Source organism: Melozone crissalis, unplaced genomic scaffold (assembly GCF_028551555.1).
Source record: "Melozone crissalis strain CALT ecotype California unplaced genomic scaffold, PUWL_Pcris_2 ptg000004l_1, whole genome shotgun sequence".
NCBI classification, from domain to species: domain Eukaryota; kingdom Metazoa; phylum Chordata; class Aves; order Passeriformes; family Passerellidae; genus Melozone; species Melozone crissalis.
In genome coordinates, this window is record NW_026535782.1 from 40,947,570 (window position 1) to 40,965,546 (window position 17,977).

Here is a 17,977-nt window from a genome sequence, read left to right on the forward strand (position 1 = left end):
CCCAGGAGAGCAGAAGGGCTGCAGCAGAGTAAGTGGCGCTTAGTCTGCAGCACTGAGAAAAGGAACATATGAAATCCTGGTCACCTCCTTTTAACCAGATTTCATAAAATCATAGAACAGTCTGGGCTGGAAGGGACCTTAAGATCATTTAGTTTCAATCCCCCTGTCATTTAGAAGGACACCTTCTAGACCACATTGCTCAGAGCTCTATCCAACCTGGCCTTGAACAGTTCCAGGGATGGGGCATCCACAACTTTTCTGTCCCCCTCTCTCAGCTTTGTCCTCCAGACTTCTGCAGTCATACTCTGAATTGAAAGACAGAAGAATGACACAAGGAGAAATTCTCTGATTTGCAGCCCAATACAGACTGAATTAATTCCTTTGAATGAAGGACAGTGAAAACAAAAAGATGAAGTGGAAGGGGAATTTGGGGGAAAGAAGAGAGAAAAGATGGATCACAAACTCAGTGAGCGTGGCGTCGCTGGCCAACGAGAATTAAATTCACAAATCCATTCACTAATAAATCATTGTCTCATAATCTTAAAACAAAAGAAAAGAAAAGGTTCTCATTGCGAGACACAGATCTCGCTCTCCCTGCTACTGCCCCTCGGAAAACCCACCCCGTGTTTCTGCAGCTGACAGACTCCCCCCGGCTCACACTATACATCATCCCGCAATAGGAAGTTGTATTTCCCGAAGTCGTCATCCCTGGGGCAGAGCAGCATGTCCTTGCGAGCTTTGGCCAGTTTCTGTTTCAGCACTTCCCTCCGGTCCAGCCACTCGGTCAGCTCGTCCTGCCCATGGGCGTAGCGACACTCCTCTCCCTCAGGACAGGCCTTGTTCTTCTGGAACCTGCCAGCACAAGGAGCACAGTCAGGAGGGCACCCCCAGTACAGGGGTTGGAGCTCTCTGTCTGGGATACTTGAGCAGGACCCACTGAAACATGCTGTGAACTCTCCTTTTTAGGGTGAGCTGATTGTCCTACAAACCCATGTGCAGGTGGGAAAGACATCAAGGCTGGGAAAAAAACAGCAGCAAAACCAGCAGTGGCTACAAGGGGATTTAGTCAAGAGCACAAAAAAATGTGAGCTGGAACTGGACCAGCAGGGATGAGAAAAAAATAATGCACAAGAGAGGAAATGCCAGGTAACCAACATGAAAGACAAGAACCTTCTTGCTAACCAAAGTGGCATTTTTAACCATCACAAGCTTTCTGAAGGCACCTTAAGGTGCTGATTCAGAGGGCGTGATACATTCAAACCATTTAATAAGGCACCTGGGATTCCCCCAAGCACTGGGCCAAGGAGACTGTTCAGCAACCTGAGAGCAGAGAGCATCCTGGCTATGAAGAGCACAGGTGCAGACAGGAAGCTCTCCTTTTCTAAAGACACATGCTCAGGAATGTGTTTTTATCCCTCAGTATTGTGGCTGAGTACCTCTGTGATCAAACAGCAGCCTCACTGTCACCCAAACCTGTCATCTCATCCCACTCCTCCTCCATGCAGAAATCACCAAGAACTCTGTGAGAGGATGAGGAGGGATGACTGAGGCCCTGGGCCTGTTACCCTGTCCCTGCAGCAGCAGCACAGGAGGGAGGTGAGACAATGGTACCTCTCGCAGAGCCGGAATTCGCCCATGGGGAAGCGGTAGCTCCAGCAGCTGGAGTCACTGTCTGAGGTGAAGACCTTCTCCTTGTGCTTCTCCGACTGGATGTGCTGCTGCCATTGCTTCTTGCTGTTGCTGTTTTTCCCACAGAGCCAGCAGTGGTAGCCCATCTAAACAGTGCACACAGGGAAAAAGGCCAGTCAGTGCAATAACATTCATGTCCATTGGCATTCCCTATGCTGGCACTGCCTCTCCCTCTCTTCTTCCAGAGCATTTTGGAACGCTCCACTCAGTCTATGACTATCCACACTTCTCTGCCATATTGTCTTTGAGGAACTGTGCTGACACTAAAGGGGAACAGAGGAGATGCTCTGTCAGAGTTTATCTATGGCTCAAACAGGCTTAGGGGAAAGGGCAGCTCAGTTCATGCAGGACTCTTCAGCAGCACACACCCTTACATCAGTACCACCCATGGCATAAGGAAACACATCTGCCTCTAGTTTTTCAAGGCTTCTGTGACAGCTATTCTCCAAGTTTCTCCCTCTTCTGACAGGCCTGCAATGGTTTTGCCAGCTTGCCTAGGAGCAGGCAGGAACCCTGGAGAGAGGCTGAGCTCACACAAAAGGGAACCTAAGGTAAACCCCTAATGACTTGGGGATTAACAGAAAAGCCATTGTAGAGCCTTGCTGACCCCAGGTCGATCTCTTCCCACTTCAGCTGTGCTGCCCCTGCTGTCCATTTAACCTGTGTTAATACAGGCTCTGTTCCACTAGAGAAATGCAGTCCCTGCTAGCCACACCTGGAGCACAGGAGAGAGGCAGGCTGGCAGCACTGAGGAGGACGAGGAGGAGGAGGAGGAATGAAGGACAAGAGGTCGCTTATTACCATGATGTCCGCATAGTCAGTGGGCATCTGGATCTGTTTCTCCCCTTCTCGCGAGGTGAGTGGTGTTCCTTCTCCAGGCTTCCCAGGATTGTGTTTCTTTAGCCACATGTCATAGGTCTGCTGCATATCGAGTACTGCACAAAGGTGACACATGAAACCACTCAACAACCTCCCACTTGGTGCACAAGCTATGAGAAAAGGGCAAATGCTGGGGCAGCCCTTCCCTCCCCTCGCCTGTGCAGCAGCACCAGACTGAAGGGCTGTGCCCCATGTCACCTCCTCAGACAGGACCCCTGGGGAGAGGAGCCACATTCACAGCACACCACATGGCACGGGGCAGGGGGGGTCTTCTATCAGTCCAGGGGCAACTGTGACAACAGCCACACAAACTTTTCAGAAAGATGGCAAAGTGCTGCAAGATCTCATTGGAATTCACCCTACAAGATGATTCTCCAAGAGGCCTGATTCTACTTAACGTCAGGAGACATCTCATCCAATCAGGAAGCTAAGGCATGGCTGGTTTCAGATCCATGTCTTCCCTCTAAGCCCAAGCTTCATCCTCAGCACTAGAGAGGGAGGAGAGCTCCTAAGCAAGTTGGCCACAGGAAGCACTGCAGAAGGGAGGAAGACCTAATGATAGCTTGCTCTAAGTTCAAAACCTGTCCAGAGAACTGCAGTCAATGTCTCTCATGGTTTTTGATTTAAAAGCCATTCAACATACTTCTGGGAAGGGAAATTTGAGGTGGAAGCTTTAACTAGACATCTGTCTTTGCAAGATCAGCTCCTGAGAGAGGCTATGGAAACATTTATGTTTGCAGATATCAATATGATGCTCTAAGTGTGATGCATTAGTGATTTACTCCTTGCTAAATGAGTGATTGAGGAACTTGAGGTAACTGGGGATAATGAATGCAAATTCCCCCAATCTGAGACAATGCTGTTGTTTGAAGATTCACCTTTGTGCTTGAGCAAAACACACACAGACTGATGTGCTTTAAAGGCTCCAGCAATGAAATGCTTTGAACTGCAACAAGTAACAGTTTGGCTCAGCAGAGAGAAGGACCCTCCACAGAACCAAAAAAAACTCAGGGCAGGCCTGAAATCCTTCAGGCTTTCCAGCAGCTCCAACAGAGGTAGATGAGCACCTGGATAGCTGGCCTTTTTCCCCCAGCCTCCTGTTGATCTGAATAAACAAGGATTTCTGCCACAGAGCTGGCTGTCCAGGATATGGGCACCCCCCTGCAACTATTGCCCAAAAGGTAAGCCTGCAGAATTAAATATAGACTAGTTTCTCCACAAAGGCACCACCCAGTGATGTTCTCATTCAGGATCTCAACTCCACCCCTTTGAATACAATGCCACGAGCAGGGAGTGCCACAGCCCAAGACCAAGGAATATGAGCAGAAATAAGTAAGACAGCCAAGGCAGATAGACAAGAAAGATACAGGAGCAGCTACGGGCCAGGACTGGTGCTTTGGCAGAGCTCCATATAGAGCCAGGCCTGGGACATTACAGGCAACTGGAAGGACAGTACAGGGTGGATTCAAAAGTGATGCAGAAAGAGAGGGCAGCAGTGAAGCAATGTAAGACATAAAACTATTGTGCACTAGTCCCACAGCAAGGGACTCAAGAGATACATGCCCATTTATGAAAAGAGCAGCTGTAGACAGACCTGACACACAATCCCACATAAACTCATGGCAGCAGCTCCATCTCTGTTGTCAAGAATATGTCTTAACAGACCCTCCAGATGCCCAGATGTCCTCTTCCCTCTCCCCAAACTCTTTGGTCCACATTCCCCCCCCCCCCCTTTTAATTTCTAATTTCCGCCCCCCCCCCCGCACTTACTTTTATTTTCCTTCATGAAGGTCCACAAGTCTCTCTCCTCAGGGCTATGGGCAAAGGAGCAGTTGCCCACATACTGGCATCTCCTGCCATTCTGTGCATGGATACACAACTGTTAAAAGACAGAGAGAAAAATTTAGCACCTGCACAGTCAGTCCTTGCTAGAGGGGAAAGTGGGTTTGATAACCAGCTGGGGCATTAAATTGCACAGGAGAGGTTGCAAACAGGACACTTTATATATCATTAACTCATGATTCTTTTCCAAAGTCTCCTGATGACATAAACACACAGGCAGTTCAGCAGCTGCTGCCATTTCCATAGGTGACTGGGTGCAGATACAGGCCAACAGCAGGAGCATCCTGGATTGACCCAATAGTGTTTCCTACTGATGAAGCTGCTGGTCCCCAAGGGTGACTCATTCCCCACCTTCTCTGAGTGAGTGAAGAGTGGCCTCACAGATTGCTTAGACCACACTGGTGCACACACAGCTACCAACAGCATCATTGCCAGAGAAAATGTGAAACTTTCTAAACATCATATTTACTCATCATCTTTTCTCCCCCTATCCTGGCACAAAAGGAAGACCTACCATAGGGTAGGGGGAAGGAGCTTTCTCCTTCCAGAGAAAAAAGAAAGGAGAGGGAGAGAGAAACTATATTGACATTTGGGGCTGGGGTTGGAGGCTGGATATCTGTAATTTTCCTCAGCACGTGGCTTTTTAGCTGAGTTCTTAGTTTTGCTTTCAAAACCCATTGTGAGCAAGTTTCACAATCTATAGCACAGTCACAGCAAAGGCAGGGATAGGCTTCTCCTAAACATCTTGCCTCTCACCCACATTGAGAAACCCTGACCTAAGGGGAGTCTTAAATTTCATTCCCAAACCCTGTGCCAGCCAGAGATGCATTAACAGCTTTTGTTATGCATTAACAGCAACACTGGAAACTTGCATTTGTGCACAGAGTGGTTTAAATGGGCACTGCTCCTTCTTCTGCTCCATCTTTCTGCTGGATGTATTTTTCTGCCATCAGTCTGTCCTCACCTCCCATCTCAGCCATCATGTGCTTGCTTCCCTGACAAATCTTCAAGGGAGCAGCCCTCAAAACACTGCACCGTGGTGGAAGGGAAAGGGAAAGGGATGGGGCACCTGGCCATGGCAGGCGTGGGGCTTACATCATATTGCTGTGGGAAGTTCCGGATGGAAGGCAGTGGTCGGACTGACACCCACTTCTTCTTAGCTTTGGACATCACCAGTAGGACACGGCGTTCCTTCGTCCAGCTGAAGAAGAGAGAATAAATCAAGAGAGACACAAGAAAGAGCAGAACAAATGTTCTTTACCTCAGAGACCCTTAAATACTGAGAGATGAGCAGATCCTCCTGTCCAGCTTGTTCCTGCACTATCTGGCTGTTCCTAGACATGCACATCTGTGATGGAGAAGCCACAAGAAGGCTGCTTTAGGAGGACTTCTCCCTGTAAATATTACCTATTTCGTGGGGTACCTCCTTTCATAAAGCCACAAAAGTCTCCCCCAAATCTCTCATGGCATCACCACGGATTATTAAACAGCTGCATTCCTTTGACACAGCCTATTCTTGTGCAATCAGATCCATGAAGAACACTTGGGAATATTTTCTGCTTGAAAGGTGCAATAGAAATGCAAGTCATTACAAGCACTACCTTATGAACAGTGCCAGGAAGTATTTCTTCTCCTTGAGCTCCAGCAAGGGATCACCAGGAGATACCCTGAGCAAAAACTCCAGCTCTATTCAGCAGCTGCACAAAGAGGTGTTATTTTTCACATCCGAGGAAGCAATCCTCAGCCACTTACTTCCTCCAGAAACTGCTGCTTCTGTCTCTTCTTAACAAAAGTTTTATATTTACAATATTAAGCTGGACTGTGCCTTTGTGGTCTGTGTTATGGGAAGACAAGTTCTATCAACCCTTCCATCCTATCCCTGCATGCTGCCTAGGTGACACAGGCCACAGTTTCCATGACCAAACAGTGACTTACCAGCCAATATTTCCCTTCTAGGGGGCTTATAAGACAGATGGGGACAATTTTTTTTAGTGGGGCCTGTAGTGTTGGGACAAGGGGTAGTGTCTTGAAACTGAAAGAGGGTAGATTCAGACAAGACGTAAGGAAGGAATTTTTTATGATGAGGGTGTTGAAACACTGGCACAACCCAGAGAGGCAGTGGATGCCTCATTCCTGGAAACATTCAAGGTCAGGCTGAGCAACCTGATCTAGTTGAAGATGTGCCTGCTCATTGCAGGATGGCTGGATTAGATGACCTTTAAAGGTCTCTCCCAATCCAAACTGTTCTAGGATTCAATGCCTCTATCACACCAAACATTCTCATGGGCCCCAAGGAGTCAAGAGGTGCAAACAGACGTAAGATCCATCATAGAGGAGCAACCAAAGCAATGAAAGAGCCAAGGGAAACTAATTTAAAAGGAAGCAGGGTATCTTGAATGATTTCTAATTGTGACCTGACAGACATCTGCAAACTGCTAAGTGCATAAATACATGTGGAGGAGAACTCTGTTAGTGGCCTTGGTAAAAAGAAATTATAGGAACTGGGAGAAAAGGGAATTGTGGGATGTGGACTGCCTCTGCCAGGAGTAACAGTCTGCACAATGTTGGCAACAAATACACACAGTAAAGAGAGAAGGAAGCTGGAAAACAGCTATCTGCAATGCCTGCTATAGTGACAAACACCCTGAGTAGTGAGAGGCTGCTAGGAAACCTTACAGCCTCTTCCAAAGATGCCAAATGAAGCCGTGGAGAAGGTAGGATGAAAAATTCCTGCCCTTGAAGAGGGGTAGAGGAAAGAGAAGGTTGAATTGCTCACCAGTGGGGGGCTTTGGCACTACAGTACTTGAGGTCTTTATCTGGCTCCACCAGCTGCCCGTTCATCCAGCACTGGCCACACACAAATTTCATCTGGAGGTCAAAGGGGCTTGACATGGGATTCCGGGGAGAAGCCTGGGGAAAAGAACCACAGCCTCAGTAGAACAGAGGCAAAATGCACCCCCAAACCTGCCACAGAGATGCTGGCAGCTCCCTGCACGCCTGTGTGCCAGCAACAAGCCAGATTAAATCAGCTCTTTTGCCAGTGTTAGCCGGTGGCCCGATGAGATACCAGACAGGAGCAAAACCACTGCTTGCTTCAGCATGATTTCCTGGGCTTTGACATCTGGCCAAAAGCACAGACAGCCTGGCAGCTTCCAGCACTGACCAGGCCTGGCTGTGAAACCCTGGCTGTGTACCTCTGTGTACAGACAAGCTCTGTGAGACTTGCCCCAGCGCTTAATCCCCACTTCCCTGCAGAGAGGGCAATCCATGTCCCACTGCCTGTGGAGAGCCCTTGGTCACACAGCTAAGAGAGGCCCCTTGGGAGGAAGCTGGACCATATCACAACGCAGGACACAAAACTCCTGCTTTTGCACCAAGAACTTTGTGTCACACCTAACATTTGACACAATGAAGTCAGAGCTGGGTCCTCTTGCTGATAGCCTTCCAAGCCTTTTCTGGGCAGGTTTCTGTCTCTCACAGTTCCTCTGCACTGCATTTCACAAGCAGTTGAAGCACAGTCTCTGGACAGAGGTACAATGCACATATTTCATATCTTGTCAGCCATTGCACTTATTGCCCCCACCCCACCTGAAAAGGCTAGTTTGGGATTATGACTAACAGATTGTGGAGAAGGAAAAGAAAAGGAGCCAATCTCATATCACTTCCTCATGTTTTCTGAGCAAATCTTTGGAAAACTGTTTGCATTTTCTATCACCACTGGAAGAACATGACGCTGGTGTCTCCAGTTCATTTCCAAACCAAAAAATAAACCCGACTGGATGCCAGTGGCCCTGGGCACAGGAGTATGTGAGAGTACAAGATAACACCCTGGTCATTGGGCTGGCCATGAAGCACAAAGGTCATGCACCAGCAGAACAATTCTCTGACTGTCAGCCACACCAGCAGCCTGTGCCACCTGCCATGCCTTGACTTTAACCCTACGCATCTCACAATAACCAGACATGCCAGCTGTGCCCCTGAAGAGCAGGTTTCTGCCAGCAATTGATTAGCAGCAGCTTGGAGCCTGGCTGCACCCCCTGGTGAAGGGAAAACAGCAAGCACAAGCAGCACAGAATCGAAGCATTTCCCAGGAGACACCACATCAGCTATCAACTACCACTCTGCATCCTCCAGACAGTCTTTTGGAGAACCAGAGCTGGCATATAAAGAGTCCTCTGTCACTGTGAAAAGCTGACTGGGGAGCTGACCTCACCTGTGCTGCACACATGAGGCCATCAGTTCTCTGATGTCCCAGCAAAAGGACCCTCTGAGAGAACCAGCATCTCTTTTGAAAGAGATAATCTATTTTGAAAGAGGGAGATCTCTCATCTGGGAGAATGACCTTTCTGGTGGCTCCCAGCACATGACTCGTTCACCACTTGCTGTCAGCTGTCACCTGTGCTGGTGACCACCAAGAACACTTCAAAGTGGCTGGCTGTGAGATGAGCAGAGTTGAGATTTGGGCTAGCATGAAAGGTAATAAGGTGCCTCCCTCTCAGATATGTGGCCTTTCAACAGTAGCTTTAATCTCCACTTTGTCTCCAAAGGAAATTCCACGACCGCTCACCACTGACCCATCACACCAATAGGCCTATGGTAACAAAATGGCACTGCTGGCATATTCCCTTTTATCAACCCCATGCTATCCTCTGGTGACATCTCTCTCAGCACAGCCAGGAAGCTCAAACCTACTGACCCAGCAAAACTAAACACTGAGTGTCTGCAGAAGAGACAAGAGATCAGGGAGAAAGAAAATATCTCTCAGGTAGTTCTGGTAATCTGGGCTGCTTTTTCCACAAATTCTTAACCAAAAGAAGCCCTGTGCATTTCTTCATCTGAGTCATGCAAACCGCTGGTCAATCCAGCGGGCATGTGTGCTCCCAGGGGATTAGGAACCAAGCAGAAATTCAAAGCGGCTCCTGTTAATGCTACATGACTGTATTTGTAAAGGCAAGACACATACCTGGCAGGCTGCTGATAACCAACAGTGTGGAAATTATATCACATGAGGCTCCAGCAGACGAAGCCAGGCACAAGTGCCGTGGGCTATGGCACCGCCCCTTGCTATGAAGCCAGACAATATAGTGCTAGCTGTGCTCCATGGCAACCAAATAAATACAAGTCTCTGGCACGGCAGCTCTCTACTTCAGGCTCTGCAGAAAGCAACAGACCCTGCACGGCCATTCATGTCTCCCATCCTCAGGAACTCCTCTAAGTGATACTGAAATGTTCTCAGGAGGAGCCACACACCTCAGGGGACTGTATGAGGAGCCCAGGTTACTCAGCCACCTAACTGAGTAGTACTTAGGTGCAAGTACTCCTTAATGGAGAGGTATTTTCCTCTCCATACTTAAATTGATAATTCTGAGGTGAGCTTTCATGGGGATTCTGGTGCAGGCTAGGGGAATAAAAACAAAGCAGCTCTTGAAAACCAGAAAAAATGAGGGCTACAACCCCTCAGTTTGCTAGGATGCGATGAGAGGACACCCAGCTCCCTGCAACAGCCCTTCCTGCAGACTGGCTCTTCAATCTGTGGCTCTTCAGTCTGTGGCTTTCCTCCTACAGCAGCTGCTGTGAGGTCAAATTTGTGGGGCCAAGTGCAAGATTCCTGGCAGGTGCTTGGCAAGCAGCGTATCTTCATTTTTCATTTCTTGCAAAGCCTCCTGACCTTCACTGTCACAGCTACTGGGCCCCTGCATGCTGCCTGCCTCTTTTCTCCATACTGGACAGCCCTGGGTGCTGAGTCCAGCTGGCAGCTGTGACAAAACTGCAGCAAAATTCCCCAGAGTGACTTCGTTTCCGCTGACCAGAGGGCACTGGAGTGAGAGTGGATCACACGGGATGGTGGGAAGGAGGGGTCTGTTTTTACAGCACTCCTGGGAAGTTGTCTTTGCCAGGCAGCCAACTTTGAAAGCTGGAAGGCTGCTGAGAAAACTCTGAGTCATGTTAGCCTGCCTGGACAGGAGAAAACAATGGCAAAAGTCAACATCTCTCAGCAGATAGCGAGTCCTGCCCACAGGGCCTTCGGCAGCAAGCCCGAGTCTCATCCCAGAGCACAGCCCTCTGGCTGAGGACGTGCTGCTGCCAAAGCCATGGTGTGCTACTGCAAACACATGCATCTGACTGACTTGACTGTCTCCCTGCACAGTGCCAGTGCCAGGCTGCCAATCCTTAGGGACGGCTGATAGTGCTGCTGGGAGGCACTTTCTCACCGTACCAACATGGCTACTGCTTTGCCTCTGCACCCTGGAAGGGCTGTGGGTGCAGTCAGCTCTGTGACAGGCATTTGTGAGGCACAGCCAGACTTTGCCATTGGTCATTAGCCCTAGCACTGTCCACAGGGCCCAGACACTGTAGCTCTCTACCCATCCCCTGATTTAGCAGGCTCTGGCATTTCCTTTCCTGATCCTCTGCCCCTTGCAAACCCCAGCAGCCAGAAATGGAGCCCTCACTTAGCATCCAGATCCCACATGCTTCAGAGGACATGCTCTGACCATGCCTGCTGTACAGCTTATTCTTCCAGCAGCAGCACCTCCAGACAAAGGTGAATTTGAAGCTGCAAGGCTTACAGGAAAACAGCTGTCCATTTATCTTTTCTTTAATCCCCTCATTACGCACAGAGAATGGCAAGACAGAGATTTCTTGAAAATGCGGGGAAATTCACAGCAGGCAGAACAGAACCAATCTCTGGACTGTGCTCTTGCAAGGCACATATGGAGCAGGGATTGCTGATATAAATTCAACTGCTGTCACAATCTGCTGCAAATTCACATCTAGTTTCCTCCCATGTGGAGATGCATGCCACTGCTTCTGTCCCCACACCAGGCAGAAAGAGATCACAGCCAGCTCTGGTTGCAGGGAGCATTCAGATCATCCACTTCTCATATAATACAGGATGTAGAAACTTGTCCTGCTCAGCTTCCTGAGAGGTTAGAACATATTCCTTAAGCAAGTCAGACAGTCCTGGGACCTACAGACCTTGGTTATTCTTGCTTATTCTGGACTGCTGCTTCCCATTCCTCTCCTCCAACTGTTTCAGACCACAACAGCTGCACAGGTTTATTGCTGAGCATCCCCTTGAAGATGAATCCATCTCATGCAGCATAACCAGCGCATAGGTGGACACAGAGCCCACTACAAGTGTCAGTGCAGTCACCTGCATCTTTTCTGTTAGGCTGAGCTATGCCCATCAGACCTTCCCACAGATGCTTCCCCAGCAGCCTGAAGAACACTTCTGATGGCACACAACCAAGACAAAAAACAGCAGCTAAACATCACATGAGTGACTCAGATTCCTCTCCTATAAAAGACATCCTCCACAGGGTGCTCACAGGCTGTACTTGGTCTCTGCAGAGGAACTCTTGGGTGACAGATCCCACACAAAGGTGAAACACTCTTGCTGAGACAGTAAGGCACAGGCCAAGGGATGGCAAGCTCAGGTTTGCCAAGGTTAAAGAAAGCTGTCAAATGGGAACAAAAAGGATTTACACCACTTTCCCCACCATTGTCCAGTTCTAATGGCACAAAGTGCTTTAGTTCAACCTCAGGACTGGGAACTGTCTTCACTGGGTGGGCTCTGCTCCTACAGTACAGAAATCCCCTCTGGGATAAAAAAAAAATAATAAGACAGAACTGCCCATAGCCAACAAGACAGAGAAAAGCAAAGAAAGAAAAAGCCCTTTGCTTCTAACCCTCTCACACTACCCTGGTATGCTCTTGGCAGTGCTGGAGGGTTCAGCCCTCCACACTGAGAGACTGGTGGCAAAAAAAAAGGCAAAGCTCTCAGCCTCCTCCTGGTAAAGCACCACTAAGGTCTCTGTCAGCCTCAACAGCACCTGGGCTGCCAGTTCCACCCACTCCTGCATTCAGATCAGACATCATGAGTCATTCCTTAGAAGTCCTTCAAACTGCTCTACTGCCCCTTGGCCACTAAAGGGCAGCAGGACACATTTGGTCCCCACTATGTGACCACTGCCCCAAAATCTCCTAGTTTCACCATCAAGTGTCACAGGAAACAACATTCTCGGGTGTGTTGCCCTCGGTGACCTGGAGGCTTCACCCTAGCAGGGAACAGAGCAGATCACAACACTGCAAAACAAAGCACAAAGCTCAACATCAGCACTGCAACCAGGAAAGCTCTCAGATCTCCTCCACCTCAGCTCTCCTCACCTGGCCAGCCTGGTCTGCCTGGGACCTGTCAGGCACAATCATGGGAGGAAAAGAGAGAAAGGGCTGGAACTGTTGGGAGCAAAATCTGCCTCCAAGCCCTCGATGGACCTTACTTACCACGCTGTTGGCCGGTTTGCTGGCATGTGCCTCCATCTGCTGCCAGTACTTCTTGGACTCCTGCACAATATCTTCGTGGGTCATTCCTGGGAACAAAAAGGAGACAGAACTGAGCTACACTCCTTTGGCCAAGAGAAGAGAGGGAGGGCTTGCATGACTTTTTAGTTTGGGCTTAGTAACCCCTGAGTAGCTGACAGCTCCCAGCAGTCCCCCTGGTAATATCAGGACTGAGTTGTGACAGAATGCGCCACAGAATATGTCTAATCCCTTGCTAAGCAAGCTCCTCTCTACACAAGCAAAACAAAAGAAGAGTTCAGTCTCCTGGACTTGTTCAGACTCTCTACACAAGCAAAACAAAAGAAGAGTTCAGTCTCCTGGACTTGTTCAGACTTGACTTTCTGCTCAGGCAGTCTGCAAAGAACCCAGACACTGCTTCCAAGCCAATAATTCTTCACAAGGGTCAAGAGCTTGACCAAGGCTGTCCCCGACCCCCATATCAGCAGATTTTACCAAGGTCCTAAAGGCAATGCTTTGTTAGTATTGATCTACTGTACATGGAGTTTTTGCTTCTAGCTTGGAGGATCACAGACACCCACTGAGACATCTAGCATCTGCAAGACCCCAGAAGTCTCACCTATTACCTGCTGGGATTAATTAGCCTGTTACACCTTCAAGTTGAGAGGGCCCCCCATAGGCAAAGAGAAAGGTGAAATTCAACACAAATAGATGCCAAGCACAAGCAAGGCAGCAGTGCAAAACTAACCAAGGAACAGCTGCTAGTAAATAACCAGCAAGGAAAGATCTGCAAGGTCTCAGATATCAGAAATACAACATCAGACAACAAGAAAAAGGATTGGTCAGACCTTATCTAAGGAATTAGCTCCTGACCAGCTCAAGTGGTGAGGGAACAGCCTCTGTTAGCACCAGCCAGCTAGATGCGCATTCGAATTATTAAGTGCTCTAAAGACCCAAGACAGCTGCCAAAACAAACTGAAGCAAATATCTTTCACAGGGAGCCGATTGCAAGGGGGGTGCTGAGGATGGCCATGATGCAGCATCCCCAGGACACAAACATTGCACATTTGGTTGCTTTGCTGATGCCTACAGCTTTTATTACTTAAGTGAGGTGTTCCCCAGGAGTATTACATGAACATAATCACTGATCTGGGAGACAGCACATTCCAGAACTTAAGGGCCACTAAACAAAGTTTTCATCTCAGCTTAGGCTGTGTGTAGCTTGAGTAAGTCACAGCATTCCTGACCTCAGTTTTCCTGTCTCTGATTTCGGCTGCTATTTGCACAGGCTTTGAACAGGATGAAAAGCACTCAGAAAACTTCACCATTCGTCAAGAACATTTGCTCAGGTCTTTAAAATGGCAGCTACTGCATAACTGGTATTGCTCACAGATCAGAGATGTTGGTGAATAGTCTACCTCTTAACCCTTAATCCCAGAAGAAATGGTGTAGAGTTAGAAAAACTGCAACTTCCTCTTCCATGTCCAAGTATTCCAGGGTCAGACACAATGATGATTTGTATTTTGGGAATAAAAACTCTAAATCTGGGAAAACCACAACAAAAAACTTACACGCTGCACTGGACCTGGCTGGAAAAGGTCTGAAGCAGCTCCCACCTTCTCCATTCTGCACACCTGTGATCCATGGGGTGCAGAACCAAAGGGAGACGCATATACAGGTCTTGTCAGAAAACTGAATTTCAAACATAGTTCTTGTGACTGCCTTCTTCCAGTTCTAGAATTCTGAACTATCTCAACAATACAGTCTAGAAATGTGGTGGTTGGGAAAGAAAAACCCTCACAAATGTGAAAGGATGGTTTCCAATCTGCCAGCTTTTCAAAGCAGGAACTGTCACAAAGAAATGAGCTGGGAACCAAAAGGCCCATGTGTTGATTACTTGTAATATTTCGGCATCTTTTGCAATATCACTAGTGAAGACAAAGAGTCTGTTATTACCACTGGTTGAAGAAGATAGCAAGAGATGCCTGTGAAAAGCCACAGTGAACAAGAAAACAGTCCTGCCTGTCCAATTTTCAGATCTTGGGAACCTTTACTCCACTAATACAATCCTTTATCCCCATGAACAAAGCCAAAAGCTCTGTAAATGCTCAAATGGCTGTGAAGTGTTTCAAATGTAAGCTGCCCTCTTCCTATTCTTGCTGAGCAAAGAGTGCTCAAATGAAACTCCCTGCTCCAAAGCTAAAGTATTCCCAGAGAATGGCAACAACTACCTTTAATCTCAGTTTCCATAATGAAGGCTACACTTGAGAGAGGCAAACTAACAAGGAAAGCAGGCTCATATATACAGCCCTGCAGAAAAAAGCCCCACAAGATAATGTCTCTCCTATTGTTGGAAACGGTGGATCATTAAGCACAAGGCTTAGTGATCAACTCTGCAGCTTAACTCATGGCTTGTTTCATCTCCTCAGCTTTCCCTTTGAAATGATTTCTTCAAATAAAGAAGGAAAGAAGAAAAAAAATCAGTTTGTTTGTTCTGCAGGATGAAGAGGAAGGAACACAGAGGGAAGGAAGAAGGGAGCAAAGAAGCTTTTCAAGTAACAAAACTTGACCAAAACAACTAAAATAAACCAACCATGGGATGCAAATAAAAGCAAGGTACTTGAATATTAGAGTGCCCAGACTACAATGAGCTGTATCACAAGCACGTAGGGCAGCAATGGTGGCCCATGACTCACAGGCAATGTGCTATCTTAGAAATTCCAGAGTTGTAATTTTTTAATTTTCTGAGGCCACAAGTAAATGAGGGCAAACAGAAAGATTAAAGATGCCATTTGCCACAGTGTGCTCCTTGTTCATCACTCTCCCTCATGAGCTGAAGCCAAGGCCAAGGACTGCACTGAACATCAATTATGACATCAAAGAATAGTGAGAAACATGCATAATATGTTTCCTCTCTGAAGTACTCCCATTACCAGGCTGGGTGCTGCACTGAATGAGACCCTGTGGTGAAAAAACATGTAGGTAGCACTATGGGTGGACTAATATCTACACAGCCAACAGGCCAGCAGCCAGAGAAAACCTCCAATATATCAGATGAGACAAAGTGACAGGACTGAAAGTGCCAGATGTGGCAACGTCACTATATGATTTCCCTGAGTATAATCTCCATAAAACCCTCTCCTGAGGCATGCCATCAAAGGCTTTTTGGGAAATACCAAGTATCTTGCGATTTCCTGCTGTTGGTGAATTTGTTTTGAGAAACTGGAGATTCACAGCCTTCTTTATACAACCAACTGCTTCATCACCTGTGCTGCCATTCTCACTGCAAGACATGTTCACTCAGGGGTCCAGCTGCTATTTGCACAAGATCTAAGCACCAAACAGCTCTTGGGATTCAGCTCTATCTTCCTAATTATTTTAATTTTATTCAGCTGGTCCCAAGGGAAAGGTTTTCTGGTCTGCAAATTATAATGGCCCTGTTTCTATAAATGGACAAGGACCAAATCACCTCACAGAACACCTTGGTCCTCTCTTTTGTGTCCCTGAGGAGGCAGAGTAAGTAACATGCAGGAGGAGCGACACCTTCTCAGTAGTCCCAAACCACCTTCTGCCCCTCTCAACTGGCCCTGGGTACACACTGGAAGAAACTCAGGTGTACACAACACCAGCCAAGTCCCACTCACCTGAATATTGCTGCAGCAGCCAGACCTTGAGCTCAATGAAACTGTGAGCAAAGTGGCAGCTGTCCTCACGCAGGCAGCCGTAACGCACCTCGTGTCGGCACACGTCAAACTGGAAGTGCTCCTGGAACTGACGGATCTTGGAATATTTCAGGGAGGTGGAACGCACAATGTGGACCAGACACCTGCAGAAAAATACAAAGCACCAGAGGATCAAACCCTCCCCCCTCCTCCTTACATATGACATACAGACATTTGACTGGGCAGGCAAAGGACACACGAAAATCGACACCAGGAGAGACAGATTCCCTCTGGGGAAAGCAAACCCCTGCCCTCACACCCTATCAAGCCTGGGTAGTTATTTTCACCCTGAGCACATGAGTGATGCTCTGCCTAAGTTCAGAGAGCAGACAAGTTTAAAAATATGCAGCAAAGATACCAAGTCCTCTGGTTCAGCATCTCCCCACAGCTGAGGTTGGCAGGAACCAGAAGGAATTGTATGACTCTGTACTTGACATGTTTGTTATACTTGTTTTCCTGAACATTCATTACTAGACAGTCAGAGGCAGGATCCTGAGCTGGAGGATCTTTGTTTTGACCTTTTTGTAAAGGCCAAACTGAAAGTCAAATTAAGTCAATGGAAAACTTATTAACAGAGTGACTCCAAAGGGCTTTGCTGATGCCTGAAATCCCTCAGTACCAGAAGCAAACATGCAGGGTGAAGCCCATAGTGCTATTTATCATGATTTGAGCTGTCCTATGATTGGAATCCATAGGGAAGAAAGAAGAAAGAGACCAGAGCCCTGGAGTTAAACTGGCTGGACTTGTGAGACATGGTTCCCATCAGGAGAAAAAATTGTTCACTCACTTGTTGTCATGGAAAATGTGTTTTGCAGAAAGGTTGGAGCAGACAGATGGTGTGTCCTTGGTCCCTTTGCTGATAATCCGGGGTTTGCTGTCAAAGCAAATCTGAGAAGAGAAGAAGTAGCACACTGGGAAAATCTTAGAGAGCAGTGAACCAGAGCGACTTCACTTAGAGGAGAAAGAAGAACCAGAGCCAGCCTATTCTAATGTTCAAAGTTAAAAAGATGTGTGGTGAAAACTTTGTGGTAGGGCTTAAAATAAAGCAAGTCAATCTCTGCAAGAGCTTCCGGACAACATTTTTTGGCTTATTCTCCACAGTATTTTCCATTGTGGTTGGAAAAATTTTGGTCAGAGCCGCATATTCTTTCCCTGTTAGCCAACAGAACAAGAACAAGGGAGAAAAAAGAACAGCCACTTCACAGCAAAGAACACATCCCTTTGCATGCACTGCCAACATGGGAAACTGTGCTGCAGAGCATTAAGGTGGTATAAAGCAATTCTCAACTGACCAACTCAGTAGCTCTGCACAGACATCAAGCGGGAATTTGTTGCATTACGGAATTCCGATTTCTAAAGTAACTGGGGCTAAATTACAATTCAAAGCAGTATGTCAAGATAGGGGAAGAGACAGGTGATCCCATGAGGCTGTGGGCACCTGGTTCAGCTGCAGGGCTAAGGAGGGAAACTACTCCTTTCTCCTGCACACTCCTATGTACAATGCTCACTGTCCTTCTGGGAGCAGGACACTGGCTAGGACACAC

The 17,977-nt window shown here is 47.6% G+C and overlaps 1 protein-coding gene across 6 annotated transcripts in view; it reads right to left on the reverse strand.

The window, feature by feature from the left end:
• Nucleotides 1–17,977, reverse strand: part of ZC3H7B (zinc finger CCCH-type containing 7B) — a 44,005-nt gene continuing 26,028 nt past the window's right edge. For all 6 annotated transcript variants that reach the window (XM_054278158.1, XM_054278139.1, XM_054278181.1 and 3 more), the window contains exons 15-23: nucleotides 17,221–17,321; nucleotides 16,356–16,537; nucleotides 12,697–12,782; nucleotides 7,187–7,320; nucleotides 5,506–5,611; nucleotides 4,339–4,447; nucleotides 2,491–2,624; nucleotides 1,612–1,775; nucleotides 1–852 (exon numbers count right to left, since the gene is read on the reverse strand). In XM_054278158.1, coding sequence (XP_054134133.1) covers nucleotides 660–852; nucleotides 1,612–1,775; nucleotides 2,491–2,624; nucleotides 4,339–4,447; nucleotides 5,506–5,611; nucleotides 7,187–7,320; nucleotides 12,697–12,782; nucleotides 16,356–16,537; nucleotides 17,221–17,321 — 1,209 coding nt within the window. In that variant the 3' untranslated portion in view covers nucleotides 1–659. The remainder of the gene's footprint in view (nucleotides 853–1,611; nucleotides 1,776–2,490; nucleotides 2,625–4,338; nucleotides 4,448–5,505; nucleotides 5,612–7,186; nucleotides 7,321–12,696; nucleotides 12,783–16,355; nucleotides 16,538–17,220; nucleotides 17,322–17,977) is intronic.